Source organism: Phaenicophaeus curvirostris, unplaced genomic scaffold, assembly GCF_032191515.1.
Source record: "Phaenicophaeus curvirostris isolate KB17595 unplaced genomic scaffold, BPBGC_Pcur_1.0 scaffold_153, whole genome shotgun sequence".
Classification (NCBI taxonomy): domain Eukaryota; kingdom Metazoa; phylum Chordata; class Aves; order Cuculiformes; family Cuculidae; genus Phaenicophaeus; species Phaenicophaeus curvirostris.
The window spans coordinates 233,879-253,051 of NW_027206773.1; the positions used below are offsets into that span (position 1 = coordinate 233,879).

Sequence of the window (19,173 nt, forward strand, 5' to 3'; positions counted from 1 at the left end):
GAACATCTTTTCTACCTCTCAGGACACCTTTCCTTTCTCTAAAGCCTGTTTTCTACCTCTTAGAGCTTCTTTCTTTCTTCTTAAAGCACCCTTCCTTCCTCTAGAGCCTCTTTGCTTCTTCTTAGAGCATCTTTTCTACCTCTTAGAGCCTCTTTCCTTCCTTTAGAGTCTCTTTCGGGGCGCTCTGAGCTCAATAAATGGTTTTTCTTCCCCAAACTCCCCCCTTCGCAGCTCCCGATCTCCCACGCGAGCTCCGGCTCCAAACAAGCCAGCCCTTTGCCCGCGGAGATCGCCGAGCGGCTCCGGGAGGGGCCGAAGAGTAACGGAAAGAGCCGAAGCGGCGCCGGGGAGCGGCGGAAATTGCCGAACGGAGCCGGGAGGAGCCGAAGAGGGACGGAAGTTACCGAAGCGGCCCCGGCCCCGCCTGCTGGGAGAGACCCCAGTTCTGTCACCAGTTCTCTCCCAGTTCCATCCCAGTTGTGCTGCTGGTCTATCCCCCAGCCCTCCTCTTCGTCCCAGTGCCCCCCAGTTGCCTGCCCGCCATGTTCTCCCAGTTCCCTCTCATCATATCCCAGTGCCCGCAGTTCCTCCAGTCCCCCCTCATCATGTCCCAGTCCTCGCAGCTCCCTCTCATCATATCCCAGTCCCCCCATCATGTCCCAGTCCTCCCAGTGCCCCCTACATCTCAGTCCCCCCAGTCCTCCCAGCCCTCTCAGTCCCCCCAGTCCCCCCCAGCATGTCCCAGTCCCCCCAGTAACCCCCCATCATATCCCAGTCCTCCCACTGCCCCTATGTCTCATTCTCCTCGGTCCTCCCAGTAACCCCTCCAGTCCTCCCAGTCTCCCCCATCGTGTCCCAGTCCCCCTGTCATATCCCAGTCCTCCAACTGCCCCCAGTGCCCCTATGTCTCATTCCCCCCAGTCCTCCCAGTCCCCCCATCATGTCCCAGTCCCACCAGTGCCCCCAGTGCCCCCCCCCTCCCATTCCAACGCTGGTTCCCCCTCATTCCCCCCAGCCCTCTCAGTCCCCCCCATCATATCCCAGTGCCCCCAGTCCCTCCCAGTCCCCCCAGTCCCACTCCAACGTTGGTTCCCCCCCATTCCCCCCCATCATATCCCAGTGCCCCCAGTGCCCCCAGTCCCTCCCAGTTCCCCCAGTCCCATTCCAACGCTGGTTCCCCCAGTCCTCCCAGCCCTCTCAGTCCCCCCATCACATCCCAGTGCGCCCAGTGCCCCCAGTGCCCCCCCAGTCCCGCTCCAACGCTGGTTCCCCCCCTTTCCCCCCAGCCCTCTCCATCCCCCCAGTCCCCCCATCACATCCCAGTGCCCCCCAGTCCCTCCCAGTCCCGCTCCAACGCTGGTCCCCCCCTTTCCCCCCAGCCCTCCCCGTCTCCCCAGTCCCCCCATCACATCCCAGTGCCCCCCCAGTCCCTCCCAGTCCCCCCAGTCCCGCTCCAACGCTGGTTCCCCCTCCCCCCCCCCGGCTCCGCCTCCATCTTGCGCCGCCGCCGCCGCCGCCTCCGCGGCCCCGGGACCCCCCGGTAACCGCCCCCCCCGCGCCCCCCCAGGGATCCCCCCCCCTCCTGCCCCTCAACCCGACCCGGGGGGGGCTGCGAGAACCCCCCCATCCGCCCCCCCCCCCCGTTTTACACCCCCCCCATTTCTGCCCCCCTCAGGGCTACCGGCACCCCCGAAAATGCCTCGGGGACCCCCCCAAAGATCCCCCTCCCCACCTCCTCCCGCTGACCTCTGTGTGTGCTCCCCAGATACCTCCCTGGCACCCCCAAAGTGCCCCTTTGCCCCCCCCCGAATATCCCCCTAGACACCCCCAAAGTGCCCCGGGACCCCCCCAGTACCCCCCTGGGCACCCCTAAAGTGCCGCGGGGACCCCCCCACACCCCAAATACCCCCCTGGGCACCCCTATAATGCTCTGGGACCCCCCAATACCCCCCTGGGCACCCCCAAAGTGCCTCGGGACCCCCTACACCCTAAATACCCCCCTCGGGACCCCCCGCCACCCTAAATACCCCCCTGGGCACCCCTATAATGCCCTGGGACCCCCCAATACCCCCCTGGGCACCCCTAAAGTGCCCTGGGACCCCCCAATACCCCCCTAAAGTGCCCCGGGAGCCCCCCCACATCCTAAATACCCCCCTGGGCACCCCATAATGCCCTGGGACCCCCCAATACACCCCTAAAGTGCCCCGGGACCCCCCCCACCCTAAATACCCCCCTGGACACCCCTATAATGCCCTGGGACCCCCCAATACCCCTCTAAAGTGCCCCGGGACCCCCCCCCACCCTAAATACCCCCCTGGGCCCCCCTAAAGTGCCCCAGGACACCCCAATATCCCCCCAATACCCCTAAATACCCCCCCCAGCTGGATTTGGGGAGGGGGGGTGTCCCCTGAACCCGGGGGTTCGGGGGGTTCAGGGGGGAGCGTGTCCAGGCGTGTTTGCGTGAACAGCGGCTGCTCCAGGGCGGAGGGGGCTTGTTTGTCTGGGTGTGAGTGTGAGTGCGAGTGTGAGTATGAGTGTCCAGGTGTGAGTGTGTGTGCAGGTGATAGTCCAGGTGTGACTCCGAGTGTGAGTGTGTGTCCAGCTGTGTCTGAGTGTGAGTGTGAGTCCCCAGCTGTGAGAGTCTGAGTGTGAGTGCGAGTGTGTGTGTCCAGCTGTGAGCATCTGCCTGAGTGTGAGTGCGAGTGTGAGTCCCCAGGTGTGAGTGTGAGTGCGAGTGCGAGTGTGGGTCCAGGTGTGACTCCGACTGTGAGTGTGTGTCCAGCTGTGAGCATCTGCCTGAGTGTGAGTGCGAGTGTGAGTCCCCAGGTGTGAATGTCTGAGTGTGAGTGCGAGTGTGAGTCCCCAGGTGTGAGTGTGAGTGCGAGCGTGTGTGTGTCCAGCTGTGAGCATCTGCCTGAGTGTGAGTGCGAGTGTGAGTCCCCAGGTGTGAATGTCTGAGTGTGAGTGCGAGTGTGGGTCCAGGTGTGTGAGTGTCCGTCTGTCCGTCTAGGCCGCATCTCTATGTCCCTATGTCTGTGTGTCTGGCTGTGTCCGTGTGTCCGGCTGGGCTGTGTCCGTGTGTCCCTGTGTCCGTGTGTCCAGCCGTGTCCGTGTGTCCCCCCGTGCCCCCCCCCCGACTCGTGTCCGTCTGTCCGGCTTTGCCCCCCCCCCCCGCGTCACGTGACCCCGCCCCTTCCCGCCTTCGCCCCGTCACGTGACCCCGCCCCTTCCCGCCTTCGCCGCGTCGCGCGACCCCGCCCCTTCCCGCCCTCGCGTCCCGTCACGTGACCCCTTCCGCGCGCGCGGGGCGACCCGCGCCCCCCTCGTCACGTGACAAGCCGCGCGTCACGTGAAAACAGCGACGCCCCCCCCGCCCTCGTCACGTGCCGCTGTTTCCGCCCCCGCCCTTCGCGTCCTGTCACGTGATGCCCCCCGAGCCCCGCCCTTTTGAGCCCAGGTCACGTGGCGCCACCCCTGCGCTTTTTTTTTTTTTTTTACGTCACGTGGCTCGGCTCTCCCCAATCCCGCCCTCCGCCCGGTCACGTGGTTCCCCCTCCTCTCCAGTCACGTGATTTTCCTCCCCCCCACCCCCCCCAGCGCCCTCCAGCCCGACAGGACCGGGACCACGTGACTCTCCCCCCCGCCCCGCGCAGCCAATGAGCGGCCAGGTGAGCGGCCCCGCCCCCCCCGCGGCTCTCGGGGGGGGGAGTTGTTGTCATGGCAACAGCGACGGAACAGCCCGCCCCCCCCCCCCCCCCCCATCGCCTCCCGGTGACGGTGACGTCGCTGCGGGCACCGGATGGAGGTGACGGGGGGGGGAGACGGGGCTGGGGACCCCCTGGTGACGTTGGGGGGGGGGGGGAGAGAGGGCTGGGGACCCCCTGGTGACGTTGGGGGGGGCTGGGGACCCTCCGGTGACGTGGGGAGGGAGGAGGGAGGAGGGGGAAGGGGGGGGGGGTGTCCCCTGTGTCGTGTCGCCACCCCCGCCCGGGTCTCCTCGCGTGTCCTCCCAGTCCCCCCGTGTCCCCCCACATCCAGGTGTCCCCCCTCATGTCCCCCAGTGTTCCTCCCATCACGTCCCAGTCCCCCCAGTCCCCCTCATCACCAATCAGTCTCCCCAGTTCCTCCAGTACCCCCATCACATCCCAGTTCCTCCAGTCCCCCACCTCACGTCCCAGTTCTCCCAGTACCCCCATCATGTCCCAGTCCCCCCAGTTCCCCCAATCCCCCCCATCATGTCCCAGTCTCCCCAGTCCTGTTCCAATGCTGTTCCCCCTTCCCATCGCCCCCACGTCCCCCCCACTCCCCACCCCCCCATCCATGTGTTCCCTCCATGTCCCCCCAATCCCCTTCTCCCCCCCACTGACCCCTCTCTGTCCTCAGGCCCTGCCGGTTCCCGCTCCCCCCCGGCCCCCCCGGCGCCCCCCGCGCTCCATGAGGGCCCCGCTGGCAGGTAGGGGCCGCGTCGCCACGGCAACCAACATCCCCCCCTCCCCGGCTCCATGGCAACGGGCTGGTCCAGCCCTGCTGTCGCCATGGCAACGGATGCTGGGGTGGCTGTGGGTCCCGCTATGGGGCAGCCCCATGGCTGTGGGTGGGTGTAGGTCTCGCTGTGGGGCAGCCCCATGGCTGTGGGTCACGCTATAGGGCTACCCTGTGCCTGTGGGTGGCTGTGGGTCCCGCTGTGGGGCAGCCCCACGGCTGTGGGTGGCTGTGGGTCCCACTATGGGGCAGCCCCACGGCTGTGGGTCCCTCTATGGGGCAGCCCCACGGCTGTGGGTGGCTGTGGGTCCCACTATGGGGCAGCCCCACGGCTGTGGGTGGGCGTAGGTCTCACTATGGGGCAGCCCCATGGCTGTGGGTCCCGCTATGGGGCAGCCCCACGGCTGTGGGTGGCTGTGGGTCCCTCTATGGGGCAGCCCCACGGCTCTCGGTCACTGTGGGTCCCTCTATGGGGCAGCCCCACGGCTGTGGGTGGCTGTGGGTCCCTCTATGGGGCAGCCCCACGGCTGTGGGTCGCTGTGGGTCCCTCTATGGGGAAGCCCCATGGCTGTGGGTGGCTGTGGGTCCCTCTATGGGGCAGCCCCACGGCTCTCGGTCGCTGTGGGTCCCGCTGTGGGGCAGCCCCACGGCTGTGGGTCGCTGTGGGTCCCTCTATGGGGCAGCCCCACGGCTGTGGGTGGCTGTGGGTCCCGCTGTGGGGCAGCCCCACGGCTGTGGGTGGGCGTAGGTCTCACTATGGGGCAGCCCCATGGCTGTGGGTCCCGCTATGGGGCAGCCCCACGGCTGTGGGTGGCTGTGGGTCCCTCTATGGGGCAGCCCCACGGCTCTCGGTCACTGTGGGTCCCTCTATGGGGCAGCCCCACGGCTGTGGGTGGCTGTGGGTCCCTCTATGGGGCAGCCCCACGGCTGTGGGTCGCTGTGGGTCCCTCTATGGGGAAGCCCCATGGCTGTGGGTGGCTGTGGGTCCCTCTATGGGGCAGCCCCACGGCTCTCGGTCGCTGTGGGTCCCGCTGTGGGGCAGCCCCACGGCTGTGGGTCGCTGTGGGTCCCTCTATGGGGCAGCCCCACGGCTGTGGGTGGCTGTGGGTCCCGCTGTGGGGCAGCCCCACGGCTCCGGTCGCTGTGAGGCCCTCGCGGCCATTTTGGCGCCTGCGGCCCAGGAGGCCCCGACACAAAATGGCTCCGCGGGGCGGGGGGGGCGGGGCCCGGGGCGCTGTGGGGCTGGGACCTGCCCCATGGGCCCTGCCCCACAGCCGGGGGGGGGGGGGTGTCTGCCCCATAGCTCCTGCCCCATAGCTGGGGGGGGGACCTGCCCCACAGCATGAGGGGACCCTACCGCCCCCAGCCCCACGGAGGGGACCCAGCTCCATGGAGGGGAGTTGGCCACAAAGAGGGGACCCAGCCCCATAGAAGGGATCCAGCCCCATAGAAGGGACCCAGCCCCACAGAAGGGATCCAGCCCCACAGAAGGGATCCAGCCCCACAGGAGGGACCCAGCCCCACAGGAGGGACCCAGCCCCACAGGAGGGACCCAGCCCCACAGGAGGGACCCAGCTCCATAGGAGGGACCCAGCCCCACAGGAGGGACCCAGCTCCATAGGAGGGACCCAGCCCCACAGAAGGGACCCAGCCCCACAGAAGGGATCCAGCCCCATAGAAGGGACCCAGCTCCATGGAGGGGAGTTAGCCACAAAGAGGGGACCCAGCCCCACAGGAGGGACCCAGCCCCGTAGAAGGGACTCAGTGTCATGGAGGGGAGTTGATCACAAAGAGAGACCCCAGCCCCACAGAAAGGATCTAACCCCATAGAAGGGACCCAGCGTCGTGGAGGGGAATTAAACACAAAGGGGAGAGCTAGCCCCACAGGAGGGATCTAACCCCACAGGAGGGCCCCAGCCCCACAGGAGGGCCCCAGCCCCATAGAAGGGCCCCAGCCCCACGGCCCAGCCCCACAGCCGTGTGTGTGTGCTGCAGGAGGGCTGCTCGGGGATGGCTCCGGTCGTGGAGGAGTGGGACGCCGGGCACTGCCAGTCGGTGCTGCTGGAGCTGAACGAGCAGCGGTTGCACGGCCAGTTCTGTGACGTCACCGTCATTGCTGAGGACGCCAAATTCCGAGCCCACAAGAACGTCTTGGCCGCCTCCAGCCCTTTCTTCAAACGCGCTTTGACCCAGGAACCCGCTCGCCCGGCTCCCGCTCAGGTTCTGGAGCTGCCAGGCGTCCGCGCCGGCGTTTTCTCCGACGTCCTCAACTTCATCTACAACTCCCGCCTGGCGGTGCCGTCGCCGGCCGCCGCGCGAGCCCTGGGCGCCGCCGCTCGCCGTTTGGGCATCTCCCGCCTCCAGGGTTTGGCCATGGGGACCCCCGAGGGCGTCGCCGGCGCGTGGGGCCCCGAGGCGCCGCGTTCGCCGGCCTCCCCGGTGGATTTAACGTGTTCCTCGCGTCCCGCTGAGGCTTCACCCTCGGCCTCGTCCTCCTTGCAGTGTGGCCTGTGCGGCTTCGGCTCGGCCGCGGCGCTGGGCCTGCCCGAGCCGCTTCACCGCGAGCGCCGGGGCCTGGCCTGTCGCCACTGCGGCAAGAGCTTCGTCCACGTCAAGCGGCTCCAAACCCACGAGGTCCTGTGCAAGGACGGACGCCGCGAGGCCACGGCGCAGGGCAAGAAGGGCCTGCTCTTGCGCCACCGCGCCCTGGAGGTGACGCTGGAGCAGGAGCCGCTGGTGAAGGTGGTGGACGGGCACCTGGTTTACCTGTGCGGCGTCTGCCAGCGCTCCTACATGACGCTCTCCAGCCTCAAGCGTCACGCCAACGTCCACTCGTGGCGCCGCAAGTACCCGTGTCGCTACTGCGACAAGGTCTTCGCCCTGGCCGAGTATCGCACCAAACACGAGGTCTGGCACACGGGCGAGCGCCGCTACCAGTGCATCTTCTGCTGGGAAACCTTCGTCACCTACTACAACCTCAAGACGCACCAGAAGGCCTCGCACGGCATCAACCCGGCCCTCATCGCCTCCGAGAAGACGCCCAACGGCGGCTACAAACCCAAGCTCAACGCCCTCAAGCTCTACCGGCTGCTCCCCATGCGGGCGCCCAAGAGGCCCTATAAAACCTACAGCCAAGGCCTCGCGGCCACGGAGCCGCCGGCGCCGCCCTCCTTCGCGGCTCCCAGCCCCGAACCGGCCTCGGTCATCGCTTACGGCCGCCCGGCCGCCTCGGTCATCGTCCAGCGCGGCGCCGCCGCCCCGGTCGCTGCCTCCAACGGGCGCGCGGTGGCGGCGCCGATGAAGAAGCAGGTTTTGCGGGATTATATCGAGGCGCAGCGCGCGGCGGCGGCGGCGGCGCCGGCTCCTCCCGCCACCATGACCTACGTGGCCAAACCGGCCTCGAGCGAGAGCCGGGCCGAGCCGCTTTGCCAAATCACCGTGCGCCTTGGCGACGAGGCCGCCGTCAAGCGCCGCCTGGCCGAGAGCGACGCGGGCGACGCCGGAGACGCCCCCGAGCCCCCGCGGCGCCGGCAGCACCCGTGCCGGGCCTGCGGCAAGAGCTTCTCGGCCCTGCGGAAGCTGCGGAAGCACCAGCGAGGCCACGAGGGGACGGGAGGGGATGCCGCGGCGGCGGCGCCGAGGGTGGGCCGGCGGCCCTCGCTGCGATTCGCCTGCGGCCGCTGCGCCAAAGTCTGCAAGACGGCGGCCGCGCTCAGCCGGCACGGAAAGAGGCACCGGGACGAGGCCTCCGGTGGCACCAGTGGCACCAGCGTCACCTCCACCGGGCCGACGGATGATGTCGGGGGGGACAGAGCGGCCCCGGGTGACAAAACCGCCCCGGGTGGCGCCGTTTGTGGTGACAAAACCATCCCGGGTGGCGCCGTTTGGGGTGAGAAAGCGGCTCTGGGGGACAAAACCGCCCCAGGTGGCGCCATTTTGGGTGAGAAAGCGGCTCTGGGGGACAAAACCACCCTGGGTGGCACCGTTTTGGGTGACAAAGTGGCTCTGGGGGACAAAACTGCCCCGGGTGGCGCCGTTTGGGGTGAGAAAGTGGCTCTGGGGGATCAAACCACCCCCCCAGGTGAGAAAGTCGCCCCGGGTGACACCAATAGGGGTGACAAAGATACTCGGGGTGACAAAGCCACCCTCGGTGACGCTGTCAGGGGTGACAAAGTGGCTCTGGGGCACAAAACTGCCCCGGGTGATGCCATTTGGGGTGACAAAGCCCCCCCCAGCGCCCCGCTTTGGGGTGACAGAGCGGCTTGGGGTGACAAAACTGCCCCGGGTGACACCGTTTCAGGGGACAAACCCCCCTCCGGTGACCGAACCGCCCCGGGTGACAGCGGTTTGGGTGATAAAAGCACTCGGAGTGACAAAGCCCCAGCAGGTGACACCATTCCGGGTGACAAACCCCCCCCGAGCGCCCCTGTTTGTGGTGACAAAGCAGCCCTGGGGGACAAAAGTGGCCTCAGTGACACCATTTGGGGTGATAAACCCCCTCTGGGTGACAAAACCACCCTGGGTGACACCGCTAGGGGTGACAAAGCCAGCCTGGTTGATGCCGTTGTGGGTGATAAAGGCCCCCTGGGTGACACCTTTAGGGGTGACAAACCCCCTCGAGGTGACAAAACCATCCTCAGTGACGTGATTAGGGGTGACAGGCCCCCTCTGGGTGACAAAACCACCCTGGGTGATGCCCTTAGGGGTGACAAAACCACCCTGGGTGATACCTTTAGGGGTGACAAAGCAGCTCGGGGTGCCAAAACCATCCTCGGTGACACCTGTTGGGGTGACAAAACCACCCTGGGTGGTGCCCTTAGGGGTGACAAACCCCCTCTGGGTGACAAAATCAGCCTGGGTGACACCTTTAGAGGTGACAAAGCCGCTTGGGGTGACAAAACCCCCCTCGGTGACGCCTTTAGAGGTGACAAAGCCGCTTGGGGTGACAAAACCCCCCTCGGTGACGCCCTTAGGGGTGACAAACCCCCTCTGGGTGACAAAACCATCCTCGGTGACACTTTTCGGGGTGACGGAGCCCTTCGGGGTGACAAGTTCCCCCCGGGTGACCCCTTTAGGGGCGCCCCCCCCCCCGTGTCCCCGGGGCCGCAGGAGCAGCCGCTGGCCCTGCTGCGCCGTGGGGCGCCCCCCGAGGCTGGGGGTCCCCGGGGTCGCCGGGGGGCGTCCCCCGCTCCCCGCGCGCCCCCCGCCTTCCCCTCCCCCCCGGCCCTCGCCGTGGGGCGCCCCGAGAGCTTCCCCGCCGACCCCCGCCCCCCGACCCCCGCGCCCCACAACTTGGGGGTCCCGGCTAGGGGCGGGGAGAGGCCCCCCAGGAAAGCGGGGGGGGGGACCTGAGAAGGGGGGGGGTCCTGCCCCATAGAGAGGAGTTGGGGGGCCCGAGAGAAGATGGGGGGGGCCCCATAGATGGGGAGGGGGATTGGGGGGGGGTCCTGCCCCATAGAGAGGAGTTGGGGGGCCCGAGAGAAGATTGGGGGGGGCCATAGATTTGGGGGGGGTCCTGCCCCATAGAGGGGAGTTGGGGGGCCCCATAGATGTGGGGGGCATTGGAGGGGGGGGTCCTGCCCCATAGAGAGGAGTTGGGGGGCCCCATAACAGATGGGAGGGGGCACTAGAGGAGGGGGGAACCCAGAGATTGGGGCCCCACCAGTTCAGGGGGACCCTCCCAGTATAGGAGAGACCCTTCCCAGTATGGGACCCCCCCCCCCCCTCCTAGATTAGGGATGCCCCACTCCCAGTTTGGGGTCCCCCCTCCCAGTATGGGGATCCCCCCCTCCCAGTTTGGGGTCCCCCCTCCCAGTATGGGGTCCCCCCTCCCAGTATGGGACCCCCCCTCCCAGTATGGGGCCCCCCTCCCAGTCCGGCCCCCCCAGTATCGGGGTCTCCCCCCCCCCCCTCCTCTTTGGCACCTTAAGCTCCCAGATCAGCCTCGTGCGAGGGGGTCCTCGTGCGAGGGGGTCCTCGTGCGAGGGTTTCAGTCCTCGTGCGAGGGTTTCCTTGTGCGAGGAGTGAAATCCTTGTGCGAGGAGCGAGATCTTCGTGCGAGCGTCCCCCCCCCGTCCCTCGCACACGCGTGTGCCCCCCCCTCCCCTCACGCCACGCGTCCCCGTGCAAGGCCCAGCCTCGTGCAGCGCACGCCCTTGCCCCTTCCCCCCCCCCCCCACCCCGTCCTCGTGCGAGGGGGTCCTCGTGCCAGGAGCCTCGCATGGGGACCTCCTTGTGCAAGACCCACCCTCGTGCGAGCCCCGTCCTCGTGCAAGGCAGCTTGCGCCCCGCTCCTCGTGCAAAACACCCCCCCCCGGCCCCGCCCGGGCCCAAACTGAGGCAAAAAATGAGGAAATCGGGACAAAATGGGGGGGAGGGAGGGGCCACCAACCATGGGGACGTCCCCGTGAGGTGTCCCCAGGCTGGTGGCTCCATAGAGACGTCCCCATGAGGTGTCCCCAGGCTGGTGGCTCCATGGGGACGTCCCCATGAGGTGTCCCCAGGCTGGTGGCTCCATGGAGACGTCCCCATGAGGTGTCCCCAGGCTGGTGGCTCCATGGGGACGTCCCCGTGAGGTGTCCCCAGGCTGGTGGCTCCATAGAGACGTCCCCGTGAGGTGTCCCCAGGCTGGTGGCTCCATGGAGACGTCCCCATGAGGTGTCCCCAGGCTGGTGGCTCCATGGGGACGTCGTCCCCATGAGGTGTCCCCAGGCTGGTGGCTCCATGGGGACGTCCCCATGAGGTGTCCCCAGGCTGGTGGCTTCATAGAGACGTCCCCGTGAGGTGTCCCCAGGCTGGTGGCTCCATGGAGACGTCCCCATGAGGTGTCCCCAGGCTGGTGGCTCCATGGGGACGTCCCCATGAGGTGTCCCCAGGCTGGTGGCTCCATGGGGACGTCACCATAAGGTGTCCCCAGGCTGGTGGCTCCATGGAGACGTCCCCGTGAGGTGTCCCCAGGCTGGTGGCTCCATGGGGACGTCGTCCCCATGAGGTGTCCCCAGGCTGGTGGCTCCACGGGGACGTCCCCATGAGGTGTCCCCAGGCTGGTGGCTCCATAGAGACGTCCCCACAGGGAGAGGTCCCTGGGGCGGTGGCCCTGGTTGAGGAGGGGTCCCTGGGGGGTCCCCGTGCCGGGGGGTCCGTGCGGTGGGGTGGGCGGTGGTGGGGCCTCTTCTCCACTATTTATCTGCATCAGTGACAGTGTTAGAGACGCCAATAAACACCCCCAAGCTGAGCCGAGGGGACGTGGGGACACGGGGACGGGGGGGGGACATCAACGATGGGGGGGGGGTGGAAACATGGGGGCGGGGGGGGGGGCTATGGACATGGAGGGGACCCCAAAAGTGACCTTCCCCGAGCAGCCATGACCACGGTTTATTGTACATGGTGGGGGGTTGGAGCGTCCCAAGGTGGAGAACCTGCATTTCTCACCCCCGAAGTTGAGGAACCCCAACTTTGGAGCTCCTCAACTTGAAGAGACCCAACTTTGGAGCCCCTCGAGTTGAGGAACCCCAACTTTGGAGCTTCCCAAGTTGAAGAACCTCCATTTCTTCCCTCCAAAGTTGAGGAACCCCAACTTTGGAGCTCCTCAACTTCAGGAACCCCAACTTTGGAGCCCCTGGAGGTGGCTCAGAGCACGGTGCAGGTTGCCGAGCGCGTCCCCCCCTTTCCCGGCGCCGCGTTGGGGTCCAGGTCGGGGGGGACGGTGCCGGGCGGCCCCCAGACATTGAGCTCCTCAAAGACTCCGGTCTCGATGAGCTCCTCCTGCCAGGGGATGGAGACAGTCCCCGAGGCGAAGGCGTCGCCCACTGCCGTGTCCTTGGCGTCCAGCTCCACCCCTCGCACCGTGGAGAAGGCCCCGACGTCCCCCAGGTCCTTGGCGTACACGCGACGAGGGTCCGGCACGAAGGGGGGGGGCACCAAGCCTGGGGAGGGGGGAAGAACAGGGGTGGAGGACCCGAAGGTCTTTGGAGCCCCCAAACCTGGACCCCCAACGCCTCCAGGAGCCTCTAAAGGTCATTGGAGACCCCAAACCTGGACCCCCAATGCCTCCAGGAGCCTCTAAATGTCTTTGGAGACCCCAAACCTGGACCCCCAACACCTCCAGGAGCCTCTAAAGGTCATTGGAGCCCCCAAACCTGGACCCCCAACGCCTCCAGGAGCCTCTAAAGGTCTTTGGAGCCCCAAACCTGGACACCCAACGCCTCCAGGAGCCTCTAAAGGTCTTTGGAGACCCCAAACCTGGACCCCCAACACCTCCAGGAGCCTCTAAAGGTCTTTGGAGACCCCAAACCTGGACCCCCAACGCCTCCAGGAGCCTCTAAAGGTCTTTGGAGACCCCAAACCTGGACCCCCAACGCCTCCAGGAGCCTCTAAAGGTCTTTGGAGACCCCAAACCTGGACCCCCAACACCTCCAGGAGCCTCTAAAGGTCATTGGAGACCCCAAACCTGGACCCCCAACACCTCCAGGAGCCTCTAAAGGTCTTTGGAGCCCCAAACCTGGACACCCAACACCTCCAGGAGCCTCTAAACGTCTTTGGAGACCCCAAACCTGGACCCCCAACACCTCCAGGAGCCTCTAAAGGTCTTTGGAGCCCCAAACCTGGACACCCAACACCTCCAGGAGCCTCTAAACGTCTTTGGAGACCCCAAACCTGGACTCCCAACACCTCCAGGAGCCTCTAAAGGTCTTTGGAGACCCCCAACTTGGTCCCGAGGGGGTTACCTGCCTCGAGACGCCCCCAGTTGACCTCGGCGAAGAGCGGCTGCGCCTTGACCTGGGCGCAGTCGTTGCCCTGGAAGCCGAGGCGGTTGCCGACGTCCTTGGCCAGGAGACCCTCGCAGGCGGCTCGCGCCGCGGGGCTGAACTTCTCCGAGTAGCTCACGGGGTCGTGGAGGATGCGCCGCGTCACCTCCTTGTTCTCCACCTGTGAGGACACAGAGGGGTCCTGGGAGGTTCCTGAGGTCCCTGGGGCCTCCTAGACACCCTGAGGTGGTAATTGTGGAGTTCGAGGGTGTTCTTGATGGATTCCTGAGGTCCCTGGGGCTTCCTGGAGGCTTCAGGGTAGTAATTATGGAGGTTCTAGGAGCCACTGGGAGTCCTGGGATGTTAATCGTGGAGTTTTGGGGGGTTCCTGAAGGTTCCTGGGTGGTTCTGGTGGCCCTTTTAGGGTTTCTGGTGGTCCCTGGGAGGTTCTAGGAGCCACTGGGAGTCCTGGGATGTTAATCATGGAGTTTTGGGGGGTTCCTGAAGGTTCCTGGGTGGTTCTGGTGGCCCTTTTAGGGTTTCTGGTGGTCCTTGAGGGGTTCTAGTGGTCCCTGAGAGGTTCTGGGAATCCTGGGGTGTTACTTGTGGAGTTCCTGACGGCTTCTGGAGGTCCTTTAGCGTTTCTGGTGGTCCTTGAGGGGTTCTGGGGCTACCAGGAGGTCCCTAGGAGGTTCCTGGAACCCCTGGGATGTTTCTGGTGGACGTCAAGGGGTTCTGGGAGCTCCTGGGGGGGTCGGGCACCTTCTCCCCTCGCCGGCGGAAAGGTCCCTTGGCCTCCAGCATCTCGTAGAGGGTCACCCCCAGCGTGAAGTAGTCGACGGACCAGTCGTACTCCTCGTCGCGGAGAACCTCGGGGGCCATGAACCCTGGGGGGCGACCAGGGGGTGACCAGGAGGCCCCAGGAGAGGAGCAGGGCTGAGGGGCCACCACCCGTGTCCCCTACCTGGGGTCCCAGCGTAGCCGCGGGTTTTGCTCTGTCCGTCCTTCAGCTCCACGGCCAAGCCCATGTCGGACAGACGGACGTGGCCTGTCCACACCAGTAACCACCAGTAACCACCAGTAACCCCCTCCAGGACCTCCTGCCAGTGTCCCAGCTCCACCAGTGCCACCAGTAACCCCCTGTACCTCTACATCCCTCCACGTCCTCCCCATGGCCCCGACGTCCCCAGCGTCCTCGTATCTCCCGGGGTTCCTGATGTCCCCACGTCCCCCACTGTCCCCGAAGCTCCTGAAGCTCCTGGTGTCCCCGTGTCCCTTTGCCCTCCAATGTTCTCCATGTCCCCGAAGTCCCCGATGTCCCCAGATCCGTCCCCAACGTCACCATCGTCATCGAGGAGGACGTTCTCGGGCTTGAGGTCGCGGTAGACGATGCGATGCTGGTGAAGATGCTCCAGCCCCAGCAGGATCTGAGCCGTGTAGAAGACGGCGCGGGGCTCGGGGAAGCCGGGGTTGTCCTCGTCCACGTTGTAGATGTGGTACCTGCCACGCCGAGGACACGCTAAGGACACGCTGAGGACATGCCAAGGACACGCCACCACCCGGGGGTGCGGCTTGAGGAACCCGAGGTTGGACTCATCCATGTGTGGTAGCTCCACACGCCGCTGGGAGGTGACCCCAGAGGCCACCATCGAGGAGATGAAGGTGGAACCCATCAAGGAAAGCGTGGGAGGAACACGCCAAGGACATGCTTACCGCAGGTCCCCACCGTTCATCAGGGTCATGACGAGGCAGAGGTCGGTCTTGGTCTGGAAGGCGCAGGCCAAGGAGACGATGAAGCGGCTGTGAACCCGAGCCAGGATCCGCTTCTCCACCAGCGCCGCCTGCGCACGGCAAGGAGATCAAGATGGGACCCATCAAGGAGATGAAGGTGGGACACAAGGACATGAAGGTGGCACAGGTCGAGGAAAACACGGGAGGAACATGCTGAGGAGATGAAGATGGGACCCATCAAGTAGATGGAGGTGGGACCCATCAAGGAAATCATGGGAGGAACACGCTGAGGAGATTAAGATGGGACACAACAAGGAGATGAAGATGGGACCCATCAAGGAAATCATGTGAGGAACACGCTGAGGACATGAAGATGGGACCCATCAAGTAGATGGAGGTGGGACACAAGGACATGAAGGTGGCACAGGTCGAGGAAAACATGGGAGGAACATGCTGAGGAGATGAAGATGGGACACAACAAGGAGATGAAGATGGGACACAACAAGGAGATGAAGGTGGAACCCATCAAGGAAGCCACGGGAAGAACACACTGAGGACAAGAAGATGGGACCCATCAAGGAAATCATGGGAGGAACACACTGAGGAGATGAAGATGGGACACAACAAGGAGATGAAGATGGGACCCATCAAGGAAACCATGTGAGGAACACGCTGAGGACACGAAGATGGGACCCATCAAGTAGATGGAGGTGGGACCCATCAAGGAAGCCACGTGAGGAACATGCTGAGGAGATGCAGGTGGGACCCGTGGCCGCCGCCCCCACCTCGTAGCCCTGGCGCTTCTTGAGGCGCTTCTTGTTGAGGCGCTTGTTGGCGTACATCTTGCCGGTGGCTCGGCGCTGGCAGGCGCAGACCTCGCCGAACCCGCCCTTGCCCAACACCCGGAAGTCCACGAAGGCCTCGGCGCCCACCGGCTGCTCCTCCAGCCACTTGAACTGCAGGAACCGCCCGAACTCCAGCGACTCCTGGTACGGCGCCCAGGCCACCGACTCCAGGTGGGCCAGGACCTCCTGCAGCGCCGGCCCGAAGTCGTCCTCGGAGGCCGCTGTGGGGAGAGAGGGCGGCGTGGGGGCCGGGGCAGGAGGAGCGAGGCCCGTGGGGGGCGTGGCGGCGCTGAGAACCGTCGTGGGAGGTGCCAAGGCCTCCAAGCCTGTCATGGCCGCCCGATAGCCACGAGCACTGTCCTGGTGGCCCCCGCCGGAGGTGTCATGGGCACCCCTGGGGGAGGTGTCATGGCCGCCCTCTTTGGAGGCATCATGGCGGCGCCTATGGGAGGCGCCATGTTTGCCCCTATGGGAGGTGTCATGGCCGCCCCCATGGGAGCCGCCATGTTCCCCCCTCAGGAGCCGCCATGTTGACCCCTCGGGAGCCGCCATGTTCCCCCCTCAGGACCCACCATGTTGACCCCTCAGGAGGCGCCATGTTCCCCCTCAGGAGCCGCCATGTTGACCCCTCAGGAGCCGCCATGTTCCCCCTCAGGAGCCGCCATGTTGACCCCTCAGGAGCCACCATGTTCCCCCTCAGGAGCCGCCATGTTGACCCCTCAGGAGGCACCATGTTCCCCCCTCAGGAGCCGCCATGTTCCCCCTCAGGAGCCGCCATGTTGACCCCTCAGGAGCCACCATGTTCCCCCTCAGGAGCCGCCATGTTGACCCCTCAGGAGGCGCCATGTTCCCCCCTCGGGAGCCGCCATGTTGACCCCTCAGGAGCCGCCATGTTGACCCCTCAGGAGGCACCATGTTCCCCCCTCAGGAGCCGCCATGTTGACCCCTCGGGAGCCGCCATGTTGACCCCTCGGGAGCCGCCATGTTGACCCCTCAGGACCCACCATGTTGACCCCTCAGGACCCACCATGTTGACCCCTCGGGAGCCGCCATGTTGACCCCTCGGGAGCCGCCATGTTGACCCCTCAGGAGGCGCCATGTTCCCCCCTCAGGAGCCGCCATGTTCCCCCCTCAGGAGCCGCCATGTTGACCCCTCGGGAGCCGCCCTGGCCGCCGCCGGCCTCACCTTTGCGTGCTTTCTGGCTGAGGAAGGGGCAGGGCAGGCTGGCTCGGGGCTCCAGGTGTCGCTCGCGCAGGGCGGCGGCGGCGCGGGGCCTCTCGGGCCTCTCGCAGCGCTCCAGCTCCTCCAGCCCCTCCCAGAGCGCCGCGGGCGCCGCCAGCTCCGCCGCCGCCCCCGCCAGGAACCTCCGGAAGAGCCGCTGCCCGATGGGCTGCTCCACGCACTGCCAGCGGAACGACGCCTCGCGCCGCGCCGCCGCCTCCTCGGGGCCCTCGACGCCTCCGCCGGGAGCGGCTCCCACGCCGTTCGGAGCCCCTTGGCCGCCATGCGGAGCCTCGACGCCTCCTCCGGGGCCCTGGGGGGCCAGCCTCGCGCGCAGGGCCTGGCACTGGGAGATGTGGGGCAGGCGGAGGCGATGGCGGCGGTCGCGGGTCGAGCCCCCCGGCCCCCCCCGGGCCGACACGTAGGCCGAGTTGGCCACCACCGTCTCCAGGCCCCCGATGTCCATGGCTGCGCGAAAGAGGCCAGGGATGAGCCCTCGTGCGGCGCACGAGGAAAGGCGGGGGGGGGGGGGGGGGGGCTAAGGGGACAGGGCTGAGCCCTCGTGCGACGCACGAGGCCGGCGGGGGATTAACCCCGCTCTCATCAAGGTCGGGGCTCTTAACGAGCTGCTATAATTAGCGGGTAAGCGGCTCAAGCTTAAGCTGCTTTTAGGCCTCCCCCCCCCCGCCACTCCCCGCCGACTCGCACGAGAGATAACCCCCCCCCAACATCCCATAATACCCCGGGGCCACAGGGCAGGATGGGAAGGGGTTTCCCCCCCCACCCCCCCAAAATAAATGGAGCCACAAAGGATTGTGGGAGACACACCCCCCCCCCCCCAGCGCCCCCCCCGGGCTGCAAGGGATGCTGGGAAGTTGGGGGGGGGGGGTAAGGGGTGGGGGTCCACATCAAGAACTCCCCCCAACTTTGGGGCCCCCCCACCCCATAATCCCCTCCCTTGAGACCCCCCCCAACATTCCCAGAACCCCCCCATTTGGGGACACCCCCACCCCCCAAACCGACCGCTTTGGGACCCCCTCACCCCCAACACCCCTCTGAGGCCCCCCCCCCCCAATTTGGGACCCCCCCCAATCCACAAACAAACCCACTTGGGGACCCCCCCCCCTTGAGCCCCCCGCTGCTCATCTTTGGGACCCCCCCCGCCCACTTTCAGGCCCCCCCACCCCCAAACAACCCCTCTTCCCCCCCCCAACTTTGGGGACCCCCCCCCTCCCCCTTTGGGATCCCCCCCAACCTCAAACAACCCCCCTTTGGGACCCCCCCACTCCCACAACCCCCCCTCTTTGGGACCCTCCCCTCTTTGGGGACCCCCCCCACCCCAAACCCAAGCCCATTGGGACCCCCCCCCACTTCGGGGACCCCTCCCCTCTTTGGGGACCCCCCCCCCTTTGCCCCCCCCACCTTTGCTGCTCCCGCTGCTGCGGCTCCCGGTGGCCCCGGATTCGGGATTAACCCCGCCCGGGATTAACGAAATCCTCGGGGGGGGCCCGACCCCCCCCCCCTTACTGACCCCCCCCCATTGATCCGGGGAGGACCCAGGGAAACACCCTCCCCCCCGCCCCCCCGAAACCGAGACCCCTCCTTATTGCCCCCCCCCTTCACTCCAGGGGGTTCCAGTCATCCGGGACACCCCCCCCCCTTCCTAAGACCCCCCCCAATAACTACAGGGGGTCCCAGCCCCCCCCCATTAATTCTAGGGGGTCTCATGCATCCAGCCCCCCTCCCCATTGATTCCAGGGTCCCCATGACCCCCCCACATTGATTCCAGTGGCTCCTAGACCCCCCCCCATTGATTCCAAGGTTCCCAGCCCCCCCCCCCATTGATTCCAGGGGGTCCCAGGCATCCTGCCCCCCCAACTGATTCCAGGGGATCCCTGCCCCCCCAATCAATCCCAGGGGATCCCTGCCCCCCCCAATCGATTCCAGGGGATCCCTGCCCCCCCCCAATTGATCCCAAGAGGTCCCTGCCCCCCCCAATTGATTCCAGGGGATCCCTAACCCCCCCCATCAATCCCAGGAGGTCCCTGCCCCCCCCCAATCGATCCCAGGGGGTCCTTGCCCCCCCTCAATTGATCCCAGGGGGTCCCTGCCCCCCCGCCCCCCCCCCTTGTCCCCATTTTTCCCC

General features: G+C 66.5%; 2 protein-coding genes across 4 annotated transcripts; one reads left to right on the forward strand and one right to left on the reverse strand.

Moving 5' to 3' along the window:
- The first annotated feature begins 3,591 nt into the window (after positions 1-3,591).
- ZBTB4 (zinc finger and BTB domain containing 4) lies at positions 3,592-11,716 on the forward strand. 3 transcript variants are annotated; one of them, XR_011339610.1, is made up of 4 exons: positions 3,726-3,805; positions 4,384-4,453; positions 6,478-11,429; positions 11,474-11,716. XR_011339610.1 is itself a non-coding variant. In XM_069882467.1 (3 exons), the coding sequence occupies exon 3, from the start codon at positions 6,493-6,495 to the stop codon at positions 9,832-9,834; it is 3,342 nt and encodes a 1,113-aa protein (XP_069738568.1). In that variant the 5' UTR covers positions 3,592-3,668; positions 4,384-4,453; positions 6,478-6,492; the 3' UTR covers positions 9,835-11,716. The 3 variants fall into 3 exon arrangements, 2 of the variants coding, with proteins under 2 accessions (XP_069738568.1, XP_069738567.1); XM_069882467.1 differs by lacking the exon at positions 3,726-3,805 and adding an exon at positions 3,592-3,668 and having other exon boundaries at positions 6,478-11,716; XM_069882466.1 differs by having other exon boundaries at positions 6,478-11,716.
- A 140-nt stretch (positions 11,717-11,856) lies between these two features.
- Positions 11,857-17,513, reverse strand: GRK1 (G protein-coupled receptor kinase 1). The gene is made up of 8 exons (XM_069882464.1): positions 16,992-17,513; positions 15,746-16,026; positions 14,943-15,070; positions 14,572-14,729; positions 14,194-14,277; positions 13,992-14,116; positions 13,209-13,410; positions 11,857-12,407 (listed from the first exon to the last, which is right to left on the reverse strand). Exons 1-8 carry the CDS (start codon positions 17,491-17,493, stop codon positions 12,112-12,114), a joined length of 1,776 nt encoding a protein of 591 aa, XP_069738565.1. The 5' UTR covers positions 17,494-17,513; the 3' UTR covers positions 11,857-12,111.
- Between the last annotated feature and the right edge of the window lie 1,660 nt (positions 17,514-19,173).

Bases quoted from the DNA above. Each gene is read 5' to 3' on its own strand.
- ZBTB4 (XM_069882467.1), top strand. From the start codon at position 6,493: ATGGCTCCGGTCGTGGAGGAGTGGGACGCCGGGCACTGCCAGTCGGTG.
- GRK1 (XM_069882464.1), bottom strand. From the start codon at position 17,493: ATGGACATCGGGGGCCTGGAGACGGTGGTGGCCAACTCGGCCTACGTG. The intron at 14,278-14,571 runs GTGACGTTGGGG...TGGTGTGGACAG, and splicing joins CGTCCTCCTCGATGACGATG to GCCACGTCCGTCTGTCCGAC. The intron at 12,408-13,208 runs GTAACCCCCTCG...CCCCCTCCCCAG, and splicing joins CTGGGGGCGTCTCGAGGCAG to GCTTGGTGCCCCCCCCCTTC.